We start from the raw sequence: 23,442 nt of genomic DNA, 5'->3' as shown, positions 1-23,442 counted from the left end.
TTCACAATAGGAGTCATTATGTGTCCAGAGCCAATCACTTCTGCACATAAGGCCTACTGGTGAATGACGCAGCAGTAATGCAGACATTTTGGAAAGTCTGGGTCAGCTTTACAGTGAGTGATGAAACCTGTTTGTCGGTCAATCATAGCAGGAGCCCCGTCTGAAGGTATGGCTACCAGCTTTTCTAATGGTACCTTTTTCTGCACAAAAACTCCTTCACCATGTTATACATTTCAACTCCTCTTGTAGTTGTCTGTTAGGGCAGATGTGTCAGGAGTTCTTCTCTTGTGGAAACCAAAAGCTATGCTGTACTGTTGCCGTCCACAGACTCATCACACTGGACGTTAACCACCTGCACTTTGCAAGATCCCGGTCCAGCTAATTGGCCAAGTTATCAGACATAGCTGACACTCATCTAGACATTGTAGTGGAAATTGAATGAGTTCTATTGTTCTCATCCTTAGGGACAGTGATAGCAATTATCATTGCTTGTTTCTTAATCTGATAAAACCTTCTTCTACTTGATGAGAAAATGAGCAGGCCTAAACGAGGCTTAGATTTAAGAATTTTTTTAATGCTATATGCATAAGTCTTTGTCCTTTAAGGCAACAGATTGCAGTCTACCCCCCCCCCCCCCCCCACAGGCTGCTGTCATATTAACATTAGCTTGGAGCTCCAGAATGGACAAGAAAAAACAATGAGAATGGCTCGAGCAGGGCGTTGCTCACGGGGCGGTCGCTCGTGCCAGGCGGTGGCACGTGCTCGGGCCCGATAAATGCTACTTGTAGCTTTAATTTCATATTGAATTCAAAATGTGGTTTGTAAAAGAACGGGCGGTGTTCACTGAAGATCAGAACATTCGATACCAATACCTGAGATCAGAGAAAGGCTCAAAAATGGATGGAAAGTCATGCTTGCAACACCAAATATGTGCAGCCAAGATGGGCAATAAGCGTGTTTGAGATCACCCAGGTGGACGCAACGTTGCGCAGATCACCTGGTGTGTGACGTATGTTATTGCTCCAACATCGCCTCTCAATCATCGTATAAATATCACGAGTGAGGGGCGGGAGCAAGGCACCTACCTAAGCTAATGCAGCTGCAAATTTAGTACTCCACTGACTGCAAGCCGTCCGAATGACTACAAAACAATGCATTATGGGAAACGTGTCCTGACGGTTTTTGTAGTTGAGTGATCAATTAAAATATTTAAAATACCTATTGATGAAAAAAATGTACCGGTACATACATCACAAAACATTAAAATAAATATAAAAGATATAATAACACAGATCATACTAAAGAGGAGAGGCATATTAATACTAAATTGAATGTTAAGGACAACTCCAATTTCCTGTTCTCCTTCAGTCTCGCTGCAGTTGAGCGTTTGCCTACATCTCCCCTGGAGGGGAGTGGGAAAGGGGGACAATGCATGAATTGCACTGCACCAAACGGAGGCATGGAGGACCAAATGATGAATAAATGATCAAGATTAGAGGACAGCAGAGGAGAAGTAGGTGAGGATAGAGGACAGGACCCTGGTGCACCATACTTTCTCCCAGTTTCAAACGTCTAGAAGCCTACAAACAGCTAATTTTTCTTGTTATTGAGTTTAATTCAAACATCTTAATAGTAAGTTCAATATTCTCTGATTATTAGCTAGTCTGGCAACAAGCCTGTCCAAAAAGAATGTTTTAAGCCTAACTTTGAATATAGAAACGGTGTCTGCCTCTCTAACATGAGCTGAGAGCTTACTCCATAAGACAAGGGCTGGGTGGCTAAAGGCTCTACCTCCAACTGTCATCATTCTCTTTTGGCTTTTCCCACCAGAGGTTGCCACAGCGAATCATCCTTCCTCATGTGAACGAGTTGCATGGTAAACCTGGCAACGTTTTACGCTGGATACCCTTCCTGACGCAACCCTCTCAATATGTCCAGGCTTGCGACCTGCACAGGAGTAGATAAGGGAATATGGAGCAGCCCGGATTTGAACCCTGGTGTCACGGACTGAAGGCGCCATAAACCAGCACGAGCTAAACTGGCTCCCTCTACCTCCAACTTTAGAAATTCTGGGAACGACAAGCAGTCCAGCATGTTGTCAGCAAAGTGTTGTGTTTGGTTGGTAATAGACTTTGGTAGAGATCTTTAATATAGATAGGATGGGGATATACGATTTAAGGTCTTATAGGTTTGCAGGGGGATTTTGAACTTGACTCTAGATTCAACTGGGAGCCACTGAAGTGAAACTAACACAGGAGTAATGTGTTGTCTTCTGCTAATTCCTGCTAATAATGCTGCTAAGATGACATTTGGGAGTTTGTTCAATAAACAAAAACCCCAAAAATGAATTAATACCATCAACCAGAAAATTAAATATTTGTGTTAATAATTTTTTGTGTTAAACATTTATTTTTTCCATTGTCACCATGGAGAAGACTAAATCGGTTGCAGCTGATTCCACTCAACAATCAACTTCAGGTTGAATAATCTCTTAAAAGCAGCTCCTATTCTAAAAATGTCACTGAGCTTTGAGTTACATCAGTCCAGTAAACTGCTGCATAATGTGGTTAGTAGTTTGGGCTTTAACTTGTTCATATGGTTCTTCCATTTCAAGAGGATTGCTGAATTGAGAAAACATGTAAATTTGCTTTGTCACTTTGCAGGGTGTTGTGGATTTCCTGTCTGTTCATTGGAAGCATCAGCTGCTTTCCTCAACAAGGAGGTAAGATTTCTTTATTCAAAGTACAGGATTTTTTGACGAAAACTTCTAACATGGAACCATTTCTCCTCAGGCAGTGGTGTTCCTTCTCCCATGTGGCTTCCACGCTCATATTCTGGACAAGCTCCATCAAAGCCAGTCTATGAGGGAACCTCTGAGCAAGCTGGTGGTCTGGACAGTTACAGCAGTTTTCCCTGGTCTTACGGCAGCAACACTGCTGGAGGTGGGAACATTTTTAAATATAAATCACAACCAGAGATCAGATAATTACGCAAACATTTACTGACTATGGATCACAGCAGATCTGTTTCCTGATGACTGCTTAAAACTAAAATGATTACTTCCAGGTCCTTCAGACAGTGGCAGCTCTGAGGCCACATGGTATACTGCAATGTCCTCTGGACAGGAACCATCCAAGCCATCCCATCAGAAACCTACAGGACAATCCAGCACTTATGGCAGCTACAGTGGCCCCTACACTGCTGGGGGAGCCCACAGTTTCTCTGGCTCTCAGCAGTACGGTGCACAGAGCAGTCAGTCTGGAGGGGCTGAGCAGGAGAGCTGGGGATCTTCATCTGATGGCGAGGATGAGGACGAGCCCGTCTTCACCCCAGTGAGTGAGGAGGATCAGGTGTACGCTTCAAAGTCTCGTTCTCGCTACAACCAGAAGCGGCTGCTGTTCAGTCAGTTCCGCTACACCCCAACAGAACCACGGCAGCCTCAGGAGCCAGTGTTTCCACACACGGGTAAAACATCTCAACACGGCAAAGGTCCAGTCAAAGGAGGCCACTGAAGATCTCTATGGTGATGCTGCTAACACAAGAGATGTGGTTTCTGTAGTCTAAATAAAATGATTCAATCATTCCTTGTTTCCATATGTTCTTCGTGAAGTTGCATGCATTAACAATGTTTACTAAAGAATTAACTTTACTTTGCAGTAATGTACCCCACTTATGACATGTCATCTAAAATTGACATCCCTTCAAAAGAGACTTATTTTTTTTATTCCCCCCCCCCCAATTGAATTTTATGGAGACTGGTTCAGCTGGGCAAAGCTCTTGTGTTGCATGCCAGCACAAGGCATCTATTTTGTGCTTTAGAATCCACTGGAAATACAGTTGCAAGTAAAGACTAAATTTGAAAGTATTCCCAAACACTTGACACTTTCCCCACTAGATTAAACTTTTTGCATTGACATTAGGTGCTGGCCATGCAATGGACTGGGTGACCTGTCCAGACTGTGCCCCACCTTTGCCCTGGAACTGGCTCCAGTAATCCCAAATAAGTATTCAGCAGCTTTAGGACGCGTGTGTGTATATATAGTGAGGAAAAGTATTTGATCACCCTGTGGTTTAGAAGGTTTTCCTTAGAAAACATGGTCTAAAATTTTCATAGGTGCATTTCCACAGTGAGACAAAATCTGAAGAAACATTCAGAGATCACAAACTATTTATTACTGTGACAAGTATTTGATCACTTTATCAGATTTCTGACCAGCAAAGACCTGCTGTTCTGCTTTTAAATAGTCCAACTCCACTTTGCTCATGATTCTAAATTAGTGGCACCTGTTTGAGGTCATTAGCTTGCATAAAGGCACCTGTGCACCCCACAGTAAGAAGTCTAACAATCCAACATGGGCAAAACGAAAGAGCTGTCAAAAGACACAAACAAAATTGTAGACCTTCACAAAGCTAGAAGTGGCTACAGGGCAATTGCCAAGCAGCTTGGTGAGAAAAGAACTGTTGGAGCAATAGTCAAAAAATGGAAGAGGCTAATGATGACTGTCGGTGTCCCTCGGACTGGGGCCCCTAGCAAGATCTCACCTCACGGGGTATCGATGATGCTAAGGAAGGTGAAGAATCAGCCCAGGACCACACGGGAGGAGCTGGTCAATGACCTGAAGAGAGCTGGGACCACCGTTTCCAAGGCTACTATAAGTAATACATTAAAACATCATGGTTTAAAATCATGTATTGCACGGAAGGTTCCCCTGCTGAAGTCAGCCGATGTCAAGGCCCATCTGAAGTTTGCCAATGACCATCTTGATGATCCAGAGGAGCCATGGGAGAAAGTCTTGTGGTCAGATGAGACCAAAATAGAACTTTTAAGCCTTAACTCCATTCGGCGTGTTTGGAGGAGGAAGAAGAAGGAGCATCATCCCACGAACACCATACAGAGAAGCACGGGGGTGGAAGCATCATGCTCTGGGGATATTTTTCTGCACAGGGGACAGGAAGACTGCACTCTATTAAGGAGAGGATGAACGGGGCTCTGTATTGTGAGATATTGGGCAAAAACCTCCTTACCTCAGTCAGAGCGTTGAAGATGGGTCGTGGCTGGGTCTTTTAGCATGACAATGACCCAAAGCACACAGCCAAGAAAACCAAGGAGTGGCTCTGTAAAGGCCCGTACACACCGGGACGAATATTCGCCAGGCGTTATTCGCCAGCGTTTTTCGCCACGTTTTTTGTGTTCACACCCAGGCGATTTTCGCTGACGATGAGTGGAGTGAACATGCAATTTCATTCCCTGACATTAGATGGCGCTTAATGTAAAACAGAAATACTCCTGTACACAAGGTGGCGCTGCGCAACTTTACGCTTCTTAAAGTCGCTTTTCACTCAGAAGAAGAGAGCAAGTTTTTACACGCTTGTCAGAATCAAACAAAGAAAACATGAATATTTCAAGCACCAGTAGCTCCAACTGGTGCTTGGTTCGGGGATGTTTTAGAATGTCCGTCATTATTGCTTCGCGGCTGTGTAGACGTTACTTGGCGTCTAACTTCTTCGCTGGTATGTATGCTCAGCAAGGCAGTTTTGTGTTTGAGCGCCCCCAAGTTGTGTTTTACTGTAACTTCAGATGCTCCAGACACGTGAGCAAAAGCGCCGTTCTCATTGGTCGAGTAGATTTCGACGCGACGCGTCGAAAAAAAAAAACGAACCCGAGGCGTTTTTTTTTTTTGACGCTTTAACGCCTGGCGTTTTTTCGCGTCGGTGTGCACACTCTCATTGGGGCCCTTTGTTTAGTCACGAGGCGTTAAACGTCGGCGAAAATCGCCGGCGAAATTCGTCCCGGTGTGAACAGGCCTTTAGAAGCATATCAGGGTTCTGGAGTGGCTTAGCCAGTCTCCAGACCTAAATCCAATAGAGAATCTTTGGAGGGAGCTGAAACTCTGTGTTGCTCAGCAACAGCCCCGAATCCTGACAGAACTAGAGAAGATCTGTATGGAGGAGTGGGCCAAAATCCCTGCTGTAGTGTGTAAAAACCTAGTGAAGAACTACAGGAACCGCTTGACCTCTCTAATTGTAAACAAAGGCTTCTGTGCCAAATATTAAAGTTGTTTAACTCAAGTGATCAAATACTTATTTGTCACGGTAATATACAAATAAATTGTTTTAAAAAAATCATTCGTGATTTCTGAATGTTTCTTCAGATTCTGTGTCTCACTGTAGAAATGCACCTATGTTGAAAATTTTAGACCCCCTCCATGTTTTCTAAGTGGGAGAACTTGCTAAATCAAATGGTGATCAAATACTTATTGAGCTCACTGTATGTATGATTTAAGTGTTTGGATAACTACTGTTCCCCAAAAAACTGAACTGGAAAGGGCTTATTTAAGAAAAAGGGAATAACTGCATTTACTAGTGGACATAGGCCATCATACTAAACTGATATTTAGTGATTGGTTTACTTTGCAAGGATCAAGTTCTCATTCAACTGAGATTTTTTTTAACCAAAATGGAAGAAGTTGTTAAAGGTCAAAGTCTTTGACATTAGGATGGACAGCAAATGCTCTGGAAATGCATGACCTTTACAAACCCCCTGCACAGTACAATATCATTGAGTCAAATTACTTCACAGCTTTACTGAACAAGAACAGAGTGAAGATATTTGGACATAACCCATAACTGAGGCACGGAAACTGTGTTCAAATCTTATTTGTCCAAAATGTTATCAAAGAAAAGCTTTTAGTTCCAATTTTTACCTGAAGACAGGATTTATGCTAAGCAGAAAATGTGGGAAAATATTCAATACTTAAGGCACCACAGGGGATTTGGAACACGAAATGGCTGAGGATACTCTGTGCTGTTAACTGGCAAAAGGTGAATTTAAATCAGAACTGACATTAAATGTGTAAATCTGACATTTTGAATTAAATGGAATGGATTTAATAGGAAATACACCATATGGGACAGAGTTAACAGCACAGATTACACTGCAAAGAAACAAATTCGATTTTTTTTAAATTGTTCAGAAAGTCAAAAACCAAAATCAAATAGTATGCCAAGGAAATGGAATGGAAAAAAATGTAGTTTACTGGACCCAATGATGTTTGGAAGAAAGACTCCTGCAAAGGGGTCTCTTGAATTTTTACTGTGGATGAGTAGCTCGGTTGGTAAGGTGAGCGCAGGAATCCAGGGTTCGATTCCCGGAGGGGAAGAAACAATGGTACTGGGGGCAATTACCATATCAATGACGAGCAGTAAACATCACTCAGTGAAGGTCCTTAGGCAAGGCCCTTAACGCTACTGCCTCCCGAGCACAGTTCAGTTGCAGCTCACCACTCCCCCAGGGGGATGGGTCAAATGCGGAGAATTTCTCCATTGAGGGATAAAAAAAAGAAAATGTTTAACTCTACAGTGTTGCTTTATACACTTCAAAAACGTGATTTGTGGAGTAAAGCAAATACTATCAAACAAGTCTTGTTTTATTGTGAGATAAAAGTTACCACGTGGAAAGGGAAAAGCTCAATACATTAAACCAGCATGGGTTTTGGTGCTTGTGTTGAAAGGCTAAATGCCGAGCCTTTTCATTAGCTAGAAAAAAGGACGTCTTGACTGTACTGAAAAGAAAAAAATGAAAGAAAAAAGACTAACTATATGTGGGGTGGCTGTGGTCGACATCTGATCGGAACATTACAGGTTCAATTCCCACCTTGCCCACCCATGTGTCAAAGTGCCCTTGGGCAAGACACTGAACACCACCTTGCCTCTGGTGGAAGGCTGGTGCAAGTGTTCAGCAGCAGAGCCACCATTGTGTGAATGGTACTGACTAAAGCACCTTGGGCCTGCAAGGAAAGGAAGCGCCGCACAATGCCATTTAACCCTTGTGACATCTTAGATGACCCCACCCTTGCATTGATGTGTTCTCCCTACCATGACAAAAAGTGGATAAATTTCATGTAATCTATGGACACCAGTGAAGATCAGTCATTGAAGAAAAAAAAAGTTCAGCGCACTGGCTAGTGGGTCTAGATGAGCCAACTCCCAATGTTGAAATGCCTAGGATAGCACAAGGGTTACAGAAAGACATTTCCAACAATTGTGAACTGCCCCCCCCAGTAGAATGCCAATAAAAAAGGTCACTTGACCATTAGTTAAGTATACCTTGCATCTGATAAGTTTTCATGTTTGCCCTACATTTGGTAATGCATGGCAGTGTTTTAGTTTAGTGCACCAGTTGCTCTCTTCCAAGACTCCAGTTTGAAACCACCACTTTGAGCAGGCTGAAAGTGCTTGGCATGAATCAGATTGAAGTTTTCTGGGTAACTGGGCTCTGTAATAAGTTATGCTCCATTGAGCTTTAATTCTGGAAGTGTTGAATATTACAGATATTTGTGATGTAGCTAAACTGAACTGCTTCAAGAACCTAATGCACCTGCCACCATTAAGGTCAAGCGCTGAAATAAGCCTTAACTCTATAAGTATGACCTTGAAGAAAATAAATTGATACATTTGGTAGACAAACATGACTTCAAACCATTTATTTGACCTTAAGGAAAAAGCAGCAGCTTAAGTTTAGGATGTGGAACTTAGAAAAGTAAAGTAGTGCATGCCAACAGCTACATAAACGCATGCATAGTTCTGGTCGCATCACCACAGGGATCTTCAGTAGCCTCCTTTGACTGGACCTTTGCCGTGTTGAGATGTTTTACCCGTGTGTGGAAACACTGGCTCCTGAGGCTGCCGTGGTTCTGTTGGGGTGTAGCGGAACTGACTGAACAGCAGCCGCTTCTGGTTGTAGCGAGAACGAGACTTTGAAGCGTACACCTGATCCTCCTCACTCACTGGGGTGAAGACGGGCTCGTCCTCATCCTCGCCATCAGATGAAGAGCTCCAGCTCTCCTGCTCAGCCCCTCCAGACTGACTGCTCTGTGCACCGTACTGCTGAGAGCCAGAGAAACTGTGGGCTCCCCCAGCAGTGTAGGGGCCACTGTAGCTGCCATAAGTGCTGGATTGTCCTGTAGGTTTCTGATGGGATGGCTTGGATGGTTCCTGTCCAGAGGACATTGCAGTATACCATGTGGCCTCAGAGCTGCCACTGTCTGAAGGACCTGGAAGTAATCGTTTTAGTTTTACGCATTCATCAGAAGACATAACTATTGTGATCCATAGTCAGTAAATGTTTGTGCAATTATCTGATCTCTGGTTGTGATTTATATTTAGTAAATGTCATCACCTCCAGCAGCGTTGCTGCCATAAGACCAGGGAAAACTGCTGTAACTGTCCAGACCACCAGCTTGCTCAGAGGTTCCCTCATAGACTGGCTTTGATGGAGCTTGTCCAGAATATGAGCGTGGAAGCCACATGGGAGAAGGAAAACCACTGCCTGAGGAGAAATGGTTCAAGTTAGAAATTATCATTTCCCGTGCTTTGGATAAAGAAATCTTACCTCCTTGTTGAGGAAAGCAGCTGATGCTTCCAATGAGCAGACAGGAAATCCACAACACCCTGCAAAGTGACAAAGCAAATTTACATGTTTTCTCAAACAGTCCTCTTGAAATGGAAGCACTACATCAACAAGTTAAAGCCCAAACTACTAACCACATTATGCAGCAGTTTACTGGACTGATGTAGCTCAAAGCTCAGTGACATAATAGAATAGGACCTGCTTTTGAGAGATTATTCAACCTGAAGTTGATTGTTGAGTGGAATCAGCTGCAACCGATTTAGTCTTCTCTATGGTGACAATGGAAAAAAAATGTTTAACACATTCCAGATTCCAGTTGTCTCATCCGTGCTCCAGTACTTGGATTTGGACCCTGTCTCTGGCTGGTCTCGCGCCCCCACGCGTCCCCCAACTTCATCTGGATCAGGGGTCGGCAACTTTTTTTAATCAAATAGCCATTTGGGACCGCCCCTAATAAAAAAGAAAGCACCTGGAGCCACAACCCGTTTTGACGTCATTATTTATATTATGCATGTATATATTATTCAAAGGTGCTCATTACGTCAATCTTCAATGAGTGTAGATCGCGGTCCAGAAAAGATAAAAAAAAAAAAAAGTACTTCTTTAAAATCCACCAAAGTCCTCACTGAGAAGTACGGGACTTGATTGACATGTAGATTGGCCAATCGGACATCGTCTGAAGCATACGTCGCTGCAAATGCACATTATGTTCTTTAAAGGATGATACCGCGTGTGGGAGGAGCTACTGGTTCTGGTCTGATCGCTGCATGGAGCGATGTGTTTATCAATGCATGGTAGACACGGAGAATGTGGAGAGATCAGGTTTATTATTTTGAAGAGTTCTACTTGGTAATCATGTTTCCATGTTTGAATTCATAAAATCATCCCAGAGAAAGTCTCTGCTTCAACTCCCCCAGGGAAAGCTGCATCTCAATCTGACGCCCGTGTTTCAATCTCTCTGACAGAGTTTGAAGCCAAAGCCCCTCCTCCGCCTCTCCACCTGCTTTTCCTCTCTACCCGTTCACCTGTTCATATCTTCTGCAGCTGAGATTTGTTTCCCCCGCGCTCCTCAGTGTGTCCTACACAGAGAGCACAAAATACGATAGTAGTCGGGGCGCTCCAGCGCAGCACAAGGATGAAAGAGCCGGACGCAGGTTATAGCGGGGATAGAGCGGGTTAAGCAAATGAATGGAAGAAGGCGGCCCGCTGAAGAAATATTCAATATTGTACACATTTTATTATTAGTCAGAACTATCTTTTATTTAGAAAAATCTTTTATTTTATCAGTCCAGTACGGAAAAAAACATCAACAAAAGATGTGTTGGGCGGTTTTTGGCTGTGTCTGGCGGTTTTCAGATGACTTTCCGGCTGGAAAACTGTGACTCTATCTGGCAACGCTGGTGCGAACTCTCAGTCTGTCATCAGTGAGTTGGTCTCTGCCCCACGGCACGTCAAGTTCCCGGCAGAAGATCAAAGTGTTTATTGAAGCCGCCCCGCGTTTCTCCTCCTGCTATCAGCTCTGCAGGTCTCGCCCGATAAATACGAGCTCATTACGAAGCTGTTTTTTATGTGGCTCGCGCTTCGTACGGAGCCATCAGCGCCTTTGAAATGCAATGAAAAATGAACACACTAAAATAAAATTTAATTATTATAAAATACTCATTATTTTCCAAAGTCACAGGAAGCCACAACAGATGGATGAAAGAGCCACATGTGGCTCCGGAGCCATGGGTTGCCGACCGCTGATCTGGATGAAGCCCATTTGCTGGACTATTCAGATATACAGATGTAAAGTTAGATAAGCTCATTCTTTTTCAGGAGTTCTGGTACATCGCCTGTCCATCCTGGGGAGGATCCCTCCCTCATGTGGGCACCCCTGAGGTTTCTTCTTTTTTTCCCCCCCGGAATCTATTTTTTAGGATTTTTTCCTTACCGAAAAGAAGGGTTTAAGGAGAGGGATGCCCAGTTAAGTTTAGTCTGTTTAGTTTAGTTTAGCCAGTATCTATTGAATTCTTTGACTTCATGTTCTTTATGATTTCATGTTAATTATCCAATTACCGGTATGAAGTCCATTGACACGACTATTGCTGTAATATTGGGCTATATAAATAAAATTGAAATTAATTGAATTAAACTAAAGTTATGCTTGAGGTTTTAAGGGTTTACTCTGAGTAAACAGCTTTTTTTTAGACTTCTAGTATTCATTTTTACGGAGGGTCTAGTTAGAAAGCTTTTCCTGAATATGGACAATGATGAAAAACTGTTAGCTTGTACCCAGTTTACACACAGAATGGATTTCAATGAGAGTCAGGAGTCAAAACGTATTTTTTAGAGTTTTACTTGCACAAGGAGTGACAGAGAAATTATTACATTTGCATCTGCCCACTGAAAGTGTTTTTCAAAATCACAACCAGCTAAACTGTTCCGCACTCACTCACATGCACGCACCCACACACATGCACACACACAAGGAAAGATCCCTCCCACAACTGCATGTTTGCGACTTTGATTCTCCAGTAGTTGGTGTGAGAGCTGGGTTTGTTTTGCAGACACTGCAGCTGGAACAGCAAACTTCCTTCATAAATAATGTCAAAATAGTGTCCGACTTTTTTTTTTAATTCATTTTCCATACCAACTTTCCCTTTCGGGGTCACAGGGCTGCCGGAGCCTATCCCGGCCACTTGTGGGCGAAGGCAGGGGACATCCTGGACAGGTCACCAGTCTGTTGCAGGGTAGAATGTCCACAATCACACATCCACTCACACACACACCTATGGTCAATTTAGAGTTGCCAATCAACTTATGAAGCATGTTTTTGGAAGGTGGGAGGAAGCCAGAGATCCCGGAGAAAACCCACGAATGCACAGGGAGAACATGCAAAATCTACACAAAGGTCCCCCATTGACGTTCTGTTTTTCATGTCACCCAGCCGGGACTTGAACCGGGGGTCTTCTTGCCGTGAAGCAAGAGTGCCAACCACTGCGCCACCTTTCGTAAAACAGGTCTATAAGCAATAAACTGATCTGATTAAACATTAGAAACAAGACAGTTACATTAACTGATTTGGTACCGAGTCAATCCAACAAAAACTGAAACTTTGGATAAAGGCATACACATTTCATCCACTACCTTGAAGTGTAAAGAAATTCACTCTACGCAAAGTATACTAAAGAGCACGACAAAACATTTCAGAAATCAAAAATCCAGAAAAAAAAAAAAGGGGGTTTGAGTCAGATGTTTGGTTTTGAAAAAACGCAGAGGAAGCTCTAGGAAAGATACTGCCATGCCAAAAAATCCCTGGTGTTAAAGATCTAATTTGTGATGTTCCATAGCTACTCACCATTATACCAGTATTTCCCTGGAAATTTTGGTTCATATGTTTATTTTGGGAACTGAGATTGGTTTTTTGGAAGCATTTTCTTAAATTTGGGCCCAATTCTAAAATGCTTTCATTTTGTCAAGACAATGTTTTGGGCTTCAGGATGTCTACATTTCAGGTTGGATTGCATTTGTGGTAAATTTAATTCCAATTGTTGGATTTGTTGAATTAAAAAAAATTAAAATAGTTAAACAGCTGGGACTGAGGGAGTTTGCTCCAAGTCTCTTGAAGAAAAAAAAAAAAAAAAAAAAAACCTGATCAGCTCACAGATGGGACATCTGTGGCAATCCATTCAGAGTGTGAAGCCACAATGTACAAGAACGTACAAATGACTGGCGATTTTAAAAGAAACAGTCAAGAACAGATAAAGACCGCTTCATTTTATTAACAGAGAACTTCTTTTGACTGAATCTGAGAAATTGTTAATTGCCAGCATCTCCGCAGCCCACACATGCTCACTTATTGACAGCGTCACCACAGGGATCTTCAGTAGCCTCCTTTGACTGGACCTTTGCCGTGTTGAGATGTTTTACCCGTGTGTGGAAACACTGGCTCCTGAGGCTGCCGTGGTTCTGTTGGGGTGTAGCGGAACTGACTGAACAGCAGCCGCTTCTGGTTATAGCGAGAACGAGACTTTGAAGCGTACACCTGATCCTCCTCACTCACTGGGGTGAAGACGGGCTCGTCCTCATCCTCGCCATCAGATGAAGAGCTCCAGCTCTCCTGCTCAGCCCCTCCAGACTGACTGCTCTGTGCTCCGTACTGCTGAGAGCCAGAGAAACTGTGGGCTCCCCCAGCAGTGTAGGGGCCACTGTAGCTGCCATAAGTGTTGGATTGTCCTGTAGGTTTCTGATGGGATGGCTTGGATGGTTCCTGTCCAGAGGACATTGCAGTATACCATGTGGCCTCAGAGCTGCCACTGTCTGAAGGACCTGGAAGTAATTGTTTTAGTTTTAAACAGTCATCAGAAGACAGATCTGTTGTGATCCATAGTCAGTAAATATGAGCTCTGGTTGTGATTTATATTTAGTAAATGTCATCACCTCCAGCAGTGTTGCTGCCGTAAGACCAGGGAAAACTGCTGTAACTGTCCAGACCACCAGCTTGCTCAGAGGTTCCCTCATAGACTGGCTTTGATGGAGCTTGTCCAGAATATGAGCGTGGAAGCCACATGGGAGCAGGAAAACCACTGCCTGAGGAGAAAGGGTCAGATTTTGTTGCAGTTGATCAAGTCAGTCCCTGTGCTTTGATTAAGAGTCCCTTTACCTCCTTGTTGGGGAAAGCAGCTGATGCTTCCAATGAGCAGACAGGAAATCCACAACACCCTGCAAACATAAATAAACTTTTTTTTGCTTCACATCCATTAGAGTTTAAAAATAAATGTGTAACCCAAACTTGCAACACCCTTGCCTCATCTTTATGCAATAATCTGCACAGAAAGCTGTGACAGTAAAGCCCCACCAGTGTGGCTGTTTTATTTGGTCAGTGGAGCAGCCAAGCTAATTGCTGAGTGGAAAAATCTGCGTCTGTTTTACATCTTTTCCAGAAGCTCATGATTAGTTCTGATGGCAGATTTCATACTCTAAACTTCTTGGGACCAGGCATTTTTATTTGAACTCAATTCAAAAAGATTTCCGCTCAAAAAGATCTATCTCTTAAAACTATGTGTCTAAACAAAACGTTTCTGTCCATATATAGATGTTAAAGATACATTTATCACGATTATTCTACTATTGTGGCATGATGTTGAACACACAGTTCTAAAAGAAAAAAAGAGCATTTAGTTCTACAGCATATTGACTGAAAGGTTGAATGTATTCAATGAAGCCAGAGAAAATTAAATGAAAGCCTGAAAAACGCTGAGGGCTGCACAATAGTGTGTTGGTCAGTTTTGTTGTCTCACATCGAGAAGGCTCTGGTACAAATCCCTCTTGGGTCCTTTCTTTGTGAAGTTTGTATGTTCTCTTTGAGCATATGGGTTTTTTTCCTGGCACTCCAAGTTCCTCTCACTGTCAAAGAGCAAACATCGGAAGCGGCTGGGTAGCTCGGTTCGTAAGGTGAGAGGCTACAATGCAGGAATCCAGGGTTCGATTCCAGGAGGGGAGAAACAATGGTACTGGGTCAATAACCATACCACTCCCGAGCAATGAACATCACCCAGTGAGGGCCTTATGCTGCCCTTAATGCCACTGCCTCCTGAGTGCAGTTAGGCTGCAGCTCACCACTCCCCCAGGGGATGGGTCAAAATGTGGAGAAGAATTTCCCCCTTGTGGAATCTATAGAGTACCAATAATTATTTTTATCTGTAGGTTGATTGGTGACTCTTTACTGCTCCTTATGCTACATACCAAAAGAGCATGTGTTGTGTGTTCAAGAAAGTGGTATATGTTGTTTCCTGAACATGCTTTTACAGAGGACAGGCGTCTACTCTACAACCCAGAGCATGTGCGCCCTAATGACCACCGCCACGACCATCAGGATGCCCCCGGCGCGGCGGCCTCCCGCAAGCCAGCTGACCCGGGGAGAGTGCTTCAGAGACGGCGCCGCAAGAGAGGCAGGAGGGGAGGGCTCAACGCTCGGCTAAAAGCAACTTGACCACTGCCACCCAGCTTCCTGCTAGCCAACGTGCGGTCTCTGGACAACAAACTGGACGAACTAAGAGCCAGGACGACGATGCAGCGGGAAATAAGAGAGTGCTATGCTCTGAGTTTCACTGAAACTTGGCTTTCAGAAAACTTCCCAGATTCCGCTTTTCAGCTACAGATTCACTCCATTCATCGGGGAGATCTGACAGCAGCCTCCTGTAAGGTGAAGGGGGTCGGCGTGTGTGTGTTATCAACAACACGTGGTGTGAGGACGTACGGACTGTTCACCAGCACTGTTCGCCTGATGTTGAGTTTTTGATGCTGAAGTGCCGTCCGTATTACCTGCCTAGGGAGTTTACAGCCGTGTTTTTAGCCATCGTCTATATTCCCCTCGAGCCAACTCTGCAGCGGCACTCGGCAAGCTCCATGACGTCATCAGCGCATTAGAGATGGCTCACCCCAATGCTGTTTTTTTTTCTGTGGGCGGGGCGACTTTAATCAGTGCAATCTTCGGACCGTATTTCTCATATATCACCAGCACGTAGACATTCCCACTCGTGACAAGAACATCTTGGATCATGGTTACACCAACATAAATTGTGCATACAGGGCCGCACCCCGACCCCACTTTGGACACTTGGACCACATCTCTTTGTTTTTGTACCCAGCCTACAGACAAAGACTCAAACAATATAATCCAGTCACCAAACAGGTTCAGCTCTGGACACCTGAGACTGAGAGCGCATTGCAGGACTGTTTCATGACAACCGACTGGGATGTGTTTAAAGCTGCAGCCACTCTGGAGGACTCTTCTGTCAGCATACAGGATTATGCTGACTATGTGACTAGATACATCGGGAGTTGTGCAGAGAACATCGTGCCCACCATCCAAGTCCGGATGTTTCTTAACCAGGAGCCCTGGATAAACCGCCATGTATGTCACATGTTGCGTGCTCGCTCCAGTGCATGTACATCTGGCAATTATTCAGAGTACAAAACGGCGAAGTACGGCCTGAGAAAGGCTGACCCACGTTCAGAGCAGCATCCCAGACACACTAAACCCCCTGCAGTATGCATACCGGCCCAACAGGTCCACCTCAGATGCCATTGCTGCAGCACTGCACACCTCCCTCTCACACCTGGAGAACAAAGACTCATACATGAGGACACTCTTTATCGACTGCAGTTTTGCATTCAACAAGGTCCTTCCCCACATGCTCACTCACAAACTGTTCTCCCTTGGAACACACCCCATCATCTGTGACTGGCTTCTGGACTTTTTGACTGGCAGGCCTCAGTCTATCAGAATAGGGAACAGGACTTCAGCCAGCATCATCTCTAACATCGGCACACAACAGGGCTGTGTTCTCAGCCCCATCATCTACACCTTGTTCACTAATGACTGTGTGGCCTCTCATAAGGACAACATCATCCTGAAGTTCGCTGATGATACCACTGTGATAGGACGCATCACTGGCAGGGACGAAGCAGCCTACAGGAGGGAGATGGACAGTCTGATGACACGCTGTGAGGACAACAACCGCACCATTAACACAGACAAGACAAAGTAGATAGTGGACATGAGGAAGGAGAGGAGGAACCCTCATCAGCCACTTCTTATCTTGGGTCTGGAAGTGGTGAGGGTGAGCAGCTTGAAATATCTGGGGGTCCACCTCAGCCAGGACCTCACCTGGAAACTCAACACCACACAGCTGGTAATAATAATAATAATAATAATAATAATAATAATAATAATAATAATAATAATAATAATAATAATAATAATAATAATAATAATAATAATACATTTTATTTAGAATGTGCTTTACATTTTAGATCAAATCTCTAAGCGCCGGTGAAGACAGCTCATCAGCGGCTGTACTTCCTGGGGAGGCTGAGGAAGTTCGGCATGTCCTCAAAGATCCTCAGCAACTTCTACAGCTGCATCGTTGATTCCATCCTTTTTTTTTCTTTTTTTTTTTAAACTTGTCCTGTCCAACAGCTGGGCAAACAGATGACAGCTAAAGGCCTCTTGTGTCATATCTTACTTTTACAAGAGGGGTTATTAATCTTCTGACAAACCAGAGGTATGTCTGAAGAAACCCCTTTTGTAATTGAGGCCAAACTTTATTTATGTTAATTGCTTTTGAAATTCTTTTGTGTTGGACCGGACGGAAAAGGAAAGAAGGGAAGAAGAGAGAGGGATGTTAGCAAGGGGTGGGGGGTTGGAGGGTGATTATAGAAGGGGGGAGGGGGGTAAAACCATGAAGCAGCATAAAGCAACAAGCTACTGGATGTTTATCATTACGGTAGGGTACAGATAGAATACAAATCCCAAAGGGGCGGGGCCTGTCCACACACATTCAAATGTCATAAACACACCTGTTAACTGCAAAAATGTCCACATGTCAACATGTACACAATACAGACATTTTTCACACATGCATACTTATGCATTCAAACCAACTAGTGTGAGATATTTAATTCATTCACGCAAACTTTGCCCTCACTGCAGAGCATCAACAAACGCAAGGTCCGCAGGAGAGCTGCTTCCATCATCAAGGACCCCACCCACCCGCAACGAGGTCTGTTCACTCTCCTCCCCTCGGGACGGAGGGACAGGAGTGTGAAGTGCAGGACCACCAGACTCAGTAACACTTTCTTGCCCTCTGCCATCAGACTCCTTAACAGCTGAAAGGAGTCTGGAACAACAAACTGCACCTTGCAGAAATCTGCAGAAATGTTGTGATTTCCGAAAATCATGAATTTAGTTTTGTTAACACTGAGTGAGAGTTTATTTTTCTCAAATCATTGTTTTAGTTTCCTTAATTCTGTATTTAATGTTTTTACAATTTCCCTGAGGTTCTCCCCTGTACAGACTACACTTTTGTCGTCGGCATATAAAAAGTATTTGAGTGTATTTGATACCAAGTGTATATCATTAATGTACAGGATGAACAGTGTGGGACCTAATTTTGACCCTTGTGGAACTCCACAGCTTAAATTTAGCAGGGATGATTTACAGTTGTCCAGTTGGACAAACTACTGCCTGTTAGTAATGTAACTGTTTAACCATTATAATGCTGGTCTTCGTTTTCCATATCTTTCCAGTTTGTTAACTAAAATGTTATAATCAGTAGTATCAAAACCCATTTTCAGATCGATGAACACTCCTACTGCGAACTCTTTATTGTCAGTGCCATTTATAATTTCTTCTGTGATGTTGATCTGTTTTTTCTGAAACCATATTAGTTTGTGTTTTTCTACGAAATTTTCCAGCCTTGTGAGGAACACTTTTTTGAGTATTTTCGAGAAATGGTTGAGTAAAAGACACTGGTCTATAATTTGTTAGTTGGTGTTTGTCCTCTGATTGGTGTAGTGGAATTATTTTGGCTATTTTAATTTTTTGTGGAAATGTTCCTGTTTGAAAGGATAAGTTGCAAATATAGGTTAGCGGGTCAACAATGGAATCAACGACCATCTTTATCATCATCATATTAATTCCGTTACAGTCTGTAGATGTTTTGTTTTTGAATTCGTTAACACGTATTAGAACTTAATTTGCTTCTCAAATAGATCGAATTTGGATTTCTTGAGGGGTGGCCGTGGTGCAGCTGTAGGGCGGTCAGTCCATGATCGTAAGTTTACAGGTTCGATTCCCGCCTTGCACGCCGATGTGTTGAAGTGTCCTTGGGCAAGACACTGAACCCCACCTTGCCTCTGGTGGGAGGTTGGCGCCAGTGTTCGGCAGCGGAGCCGCCATGAATGTGTGTGTGCATGGGAGAATGGGACTCTGACTGTAAAGCGCTTTGGGCCTTTGAAAGAAGGTAGAAAGCGCTACATAAGTATACACCATTTACTATTTCTTTTTATGCAGTGTTCGACAGCTTCTTTTTCTGATAATTTTGAACGATTTATTTCGTCGGCAAACTTTTGTCCTATTTTTGCAAAATATCCATTAAACTCATTTGTCATGTCCTGAATATTGTTGCACATCTCATTTTTACCAACTAAAGGGTCTGGGTAATTTGTTTTCTCTTTGTGTTTCTTAATGACACTGTTCAGTATTTGACACATTTCAGTCAGACAACTCTTGCAGTAAGAAATATTTATTTGACATTTTTCCACATTCTTAAAGTTGGCATTCACATATTTTCGTTTGGCATAAGGCTCCGTTCAATTCCATAAAACTTCCATAAAATTCCATAAAATTTCCATAAAACTTTCGGGTAACAAAACCCCCCTTTACGGAGCCCACAGGTGGAAGCCGGGGAGGAGGGTGGGGCGAAGAATGAGCGCTGAAGGTAAGAAAGAATGAACAACTGCGCACCTGGCTTAAATAGGACGCTGAGCAGGTGAGTTAATTAACTGAACCGCCCTGGGGTATTTACCTGAAAACACTGCTTCGAGTATCTGCCCGAAATACGATAAATCGTCATTTCAGTCAGACAACTCTTGCAGTAAGAAATATTTATTTGACATTTTTCCACATTCTTAAAGTTGGCATTCACATATTTTCGTTTGGCATAAGGCTCCGTTCAATTCCATAAAACTTCCATAAAATTCCATAAAATTTCCATAAAACTTTCGGGTAACAAAACCCCCAACACTAAAATCATCCAGAAGAAGAGAAAATGTGAATGTATAATCAGTGTGTAATAAAATGGGGTGTGTTTTCGGCAGCATTCCATTTTCATTTCATTTCCCAGTATGACTGCTATGTGTGACCCGGCACCATTGACCGTTTGGGCCGCCCCCGTTCGAGTACAGCGCCACGAAGGGAACATGCTATCTAGTGGATCTGCTATGTGTGACCCGGCACCATTGACCGTTTGGGCCGCCCCCGTTCGAGTACAGCGCCACGAAGGGAACATGCTATCTAGTGGATCTGCTATGTGTGACCCGGCACCATTGACCGTTTGGGCCGCCCCCGTTCGAGTACAGCGCCACGAAGGGAACATGCTAACTACTGGATCTACTATGTGTGACCCGGCACCATTGACCGTTGGGCCGCCCCCGTTCGAGTACAGCGCCACGAAGGGAACATGCTATCTAGTGGATTTGCTATGTGTGACCCGGCACCATTGACCGTTGGGCCGCCCCCGTTCGAGTACAGCGCCACGAAGGGGACATGCTATCTAGTGGATCTGCTATGTGTGACCCGGCACCATTGACCGTTGGGCCGCCCCGTTCGAGTACAGCGCCACGAAGGGGACATGCTATCTAGTGGATCTGCTATGTGTGACCCGGCACCATTGACTGTAGGGTCGCTCCCGTTCGTGGAAACCACTAGAGGAACATACTATCTGAAAGAGAGAGGGAAAGAAATAAAAGGGGAGCCAACATAAAATTACTTATACGTGATCTTAGAACGTAAGCTCACTTCCGCAAAACGCTGTGCAGAACTATAATTTAAACCGCCAAACAACCCGTATGATACACTAACTTAACATCCAATCAAAAGCTTCCGATGGCGTATGACATGCTTAACAGCCATTATCGGAACTTCTATTAAACCAAGAACAAGTTTGATGGCCATAAACTCTTCCATTTTGGCAACTATATATACACGCGCTTAAGTAACATCCATTATTTCGAAGCTCCCAACGACAGTACCACGAACGAGCTTAATAGCCATAATTTTCTCCATTTGGCATACCAATTATAAGCGCTCAAGGAACATCCATATAATTGAGGTTCCATCTCAATATTAAGAACGAGTTCAACGCCCATATTTACTATGCTTCATTGGCATACTACAAACAAATGAGCTTAAGAACCAGATTCGAGCTCCGCGCATACTATGATACAACTTAGAGCAACCTAAATTTTTGAGGCTTCCTCCTGGCTATAATTTTCTTTTAACATCTATAATTGAAGAATTCACATTCATTCTGCGGTTGACATTGATTAATTAATTCAGTCAGAAGTGTCATTGGAATGCAGAGGAGGTCCAACGCCCCGTCCCTTTCAGTGCAGCAATAGGTACGTCGAGCAGTCATCGTTGCAGCACCAGATCAAGGAATGCATGGGTGACATCATTTCCTGGAAACGGAGAAGCTGATCGGGGCGTAGGGGTTCGCAGGCTCAGGATGCGATGCATAGATAAAAACAAAGCAGTATTAGTCTTGACAAGAATATATAAATAACCCAGAAACTGATCAGTTTCAAAATGATTGAGATAAATTAAATAACAGTGCTTTTCAAAAAACAAATCTGAGAAAGTGAAATTTAGTAGATAGTTAAGGTAAAGACCCATTGTGGATTTATCGCACCCTAGAAACCACCATAATTACAAATTCCAACAGTGAAATGATAGTGAAATATATGACCTGCACGAAATCTTAACACCAATTTTTTATATACTCCAATGATGAGAAAAGTAACCTTTGACAGTTTCAGAGGGACGCACCTTCAGGAGGCCATCGAGGAGTAGGAGTAGTAGATGGGAAGAGTAGCCAAGGAGATTTGTAGATGAGGAAGGTCAACATCCCACGTAGCAAAGGATTACAGCTCGGCTGGATTTGATGCCTTGTATTTGATATTAGTGGTTCTCAAATTTTTCAATTAGCCAAGGGCGACTGGATACTGCAAAAGAGAACTTGAGAGCCATGAGGGATCATAGGTTTTGATAGTATTTTTGCTAGACTGAACCTTAAGCATTTAGAGGCGGAGTATAACAAGCCTCTAAATGGGGATGCATCTAGCAGAGTGTCATCTGCTTAAACAAGGCAGATGGAAGACTGACTTGTGGACACAAGATTTAACTCTTGAACTAAGCTTGAGAGCGCAAGTGATATATTTCCTACGGTCAGGGTAGAAGTTGCTCAAGGTGTTATTTAAACATTAACCAAGTCAACCGATGACACAATACTATCATTCAATATTGAATCAGCCTTAATATAATCTCCAAGGATGAAATAACCGGACGACCCCTTAAAAACCATCAGAGCTGTAGATTCCGGCGGCCGGACAAACACAAACCACTCTTCTTAAATCCTTTTCCCCCAAACCAGAAGGCGCAGACTCAGGAGAACAAGTGGAGGGAGCCTGAAGACACAACAGGTATCACAAAACCACTCCAGGCATAGAGAGGGAAAGATCAAACGCAAAACACGAAAATCCAGAACAGGAACACGTGGCCCAGGATCGAACTACCCAGAACAAGAACACAAGATGAACGGATGACCATAGGACCAAAGCTACAGCAAATGTCAGGTGGCCCAATCATTGACGAATCATATCCAACCAAAATTCGAAGAAATAACATGCTGCACAAAAGCTAGAGATGACATAATGGGGAGAGACAAGCATCAATGAACCACCCAAATCTATAGAAGAAAAATAAATCCGGACGGGTGGAGGACCATACATTATAGATAACGTGGAAACCCAATTTTTGAAAATAAAGTTTTTCCACAGAGATTCAAAAGACCAGGGATACAGAGTAAAGTTGGCCACCAAGAAATAATCAATAACATGCAAAATGAAGGGCACCCATCGCCTACAAATATCCAGTACAGGGCGATAAAGTCGATTTTTTGAGGACTGCCACGACAACGGAAGGTAAACCGACAAACACCTCGAGCGCCAACTGAAGGCCAAGAGACGCCACTGAGAGGCATAGAGGCAGAACAGTGAGACCATCAGTGACAGTCATCCTCAGCCTTATATCGCGTTCGGAGGAAACTCGTGGAGACAGCATGGGGAGCTGAAGAAAATATATACCAATCCTGAAGGCGCATGGGGAACCAGGCCACTGATGCCCAGAAGATTAAACTGCGAGGCGCTAGCAGGTCCAGATCAAGTCACGTCAACCTGAACACTTCCTAGGGGCCACCCTCAGTGGCAGCTTTGAAAACGATGCCCCGGAAGAATCCATCACATAGCCCCCACAAACCTCCAACCAACTAGAGAGAGAATAACAAATTAACTGTCCAGCCGAGAAAACAAGGCCGCGACGAGACCGACACACTCACTAATGCGGCCGACGCAAGTCCCTGAAGCCAGGGCATGACCCACTGGGGTACACAGAGCGGGGAAAAACAGGCGGAGCAGAACCAGATGCA

General features: G+C 43.7%; 3 protein-coding genes across 4 annotated transcripts; 1 reads left to right on the top strand and 2 right to left on the bottom strand.

Moving 5' to 3' along the window:
* The first annotated feature begins 2,513 nt into the window (after positions 1-2,513).
* Positions 2,514-3,583, top strand: LOC101165449 (hornerin-like). Of its 2 annotated transcripts, none has more exons than XM_004085458.4 (4): positions 2,514-2,566; positions 2,664-2,722; positions 2,793-2,942; positions 3,067-3,583. In XM_004085458.4, the coding sequence occupies exons 1-4, from the start codon at positions 2,562-2,564 to the stop codon at positions 3,510-3,512; spliced, it is 660 nt and encodes a 219-aa protein (XP_004085506.1). In that variant the 5' UTR covers positions 2,514-2,561; the 3' UTR covers positions 3,513-3,583. The 2 variants fall into 2 exon arrangements, with proteins under 2 accessions (XP_004085506.1, XP_011492174.1); XM_011493872.3 differs by having other exon boundaries at positions 2,519-2,566; positions 2,799-2,942.
* A 4,885-nt stretch (positions 3,584-8,468) lies between these two features.
* Positions 8,469-9,598, bottom strand: LOC101165695 (hornerin). Its single transcript, XM_004085459.4, has 4 exons — positions 9,544-9,598; positions 9,392-9,450; positions 9,179-9,328; positions 8,469-9,053 (listed from the first exon to the last, which is right to left on the bottom strand). Exons 1-4 carry the CDS (start codon positions 9,546-9,548, stop codon positions 8,608-8,610), a joined length of 660 nt encoding a protein of 219 aa, XP_004085507.1. The 5' UTR covers positions 9,549-9,598; the 3' UTR covers positions 8,469-8,607.
* Positions 9,599-13,151: 3,553 nt separating this feature from the next.
* Positions 13,152-14,238, bottom strand: LOC101165942 (RNA-binding protein FUS). The gene is made up of 4 exons (XM_020700863.2): positions 14,199-14,238; positions 14,055-14,113; positions 13,832-13,981; positions 13,152-13,720 (listed from the first exon to the last, which is right to left on the bottom strand). Exons 1-4 carry the CDS (start codon positions 14,201-14,203, stop codon positions 13,275-13,277), a joined length of 660 nt encoding a protein of 219 aa, XP_020556522.1. The 5' UTR covers positions 14,204-14,238; the 3' UTR covers positions 13,152-13,274.
* Positions 14,239-23,442: the final 9,204 nt, after the last annotated feature.

This window comes from Oryzias latipes, chromosome 4 (assembly GCF_002234675.1).
Source record: "Oryzias latipes chromosome 4, ASM223467v1".
Lineage (NCBI taxonomy): Eukaryota > Metazoa > Chordata > Actinopteri > Beloniformes > Adrianichthyidae > Oryzias > Oryzias latipes.
Note: the sequence above shows the minus strand (reverse complement) of the source record. Positions and strands in the feature narration are given on the sequence as shown.

What these genes read in the sequence shown, in the direction of transcription:
- LOC101165449 (XM_004085458.4), top strand. An exon ending in CTGCTTTCCTCAACAAGGAG is followed by an intron (nt 2,723 to 2,792) that starts GTAAGATTTCTT and finishes ATTTCTCCTCAG; the next exon opens with GCAGTGGTGTTCCTTCTCCC. An exon ending in CGGCAGCAACACTGCTGGAG is followed by an intron (nt 2,943 to 3,066) that starts GTGGGAACATTT and finishes GATTACTTCCAG; the next exon opens with GTCCTTCAGACAGTGGCAGC.
- LOC101165695 (XM_004085459.4), bottom strand. An exon ending in CTGCTTTCCTCAACAAGGAG is followed by an intron (nt 9,329 to 9,391) that starts GTAAGATTTCTT and finishes ATTTCTCCTCAG; the next exon opens with GCAGTGGTTTTCCTTCTCCC. An exon ending in TGGCAGCAACGCTGCTGGAG is followed by an intron (nt 9,054 to 9,178) that starts GTGATGACATTT and finishes GATTACTTCCAG; the next exon opens with GTCCTTCAGACAGTGGCAGC.
- LOC101165942 (XM_020700863.2), bottom strand. An exon ending in CTGCTTTCCCCAACAAGGAG is followed by an intron (nt 13,982 to 14,054) that starts GTAAAGGGACTC and finishes CTTTCTCCTCAG; the next exon opens with GCAGTGGTTTTCCTGCTCCC. An exon ending in CGGCAGCAACACTGCTGGAG is followed by an intron (nt 13,721 to 13,831) that starts GTGATGACATTT and finishes AATTACTTCCAG; the next exon opens with GTCCTTCAGACAGTGGCAGC.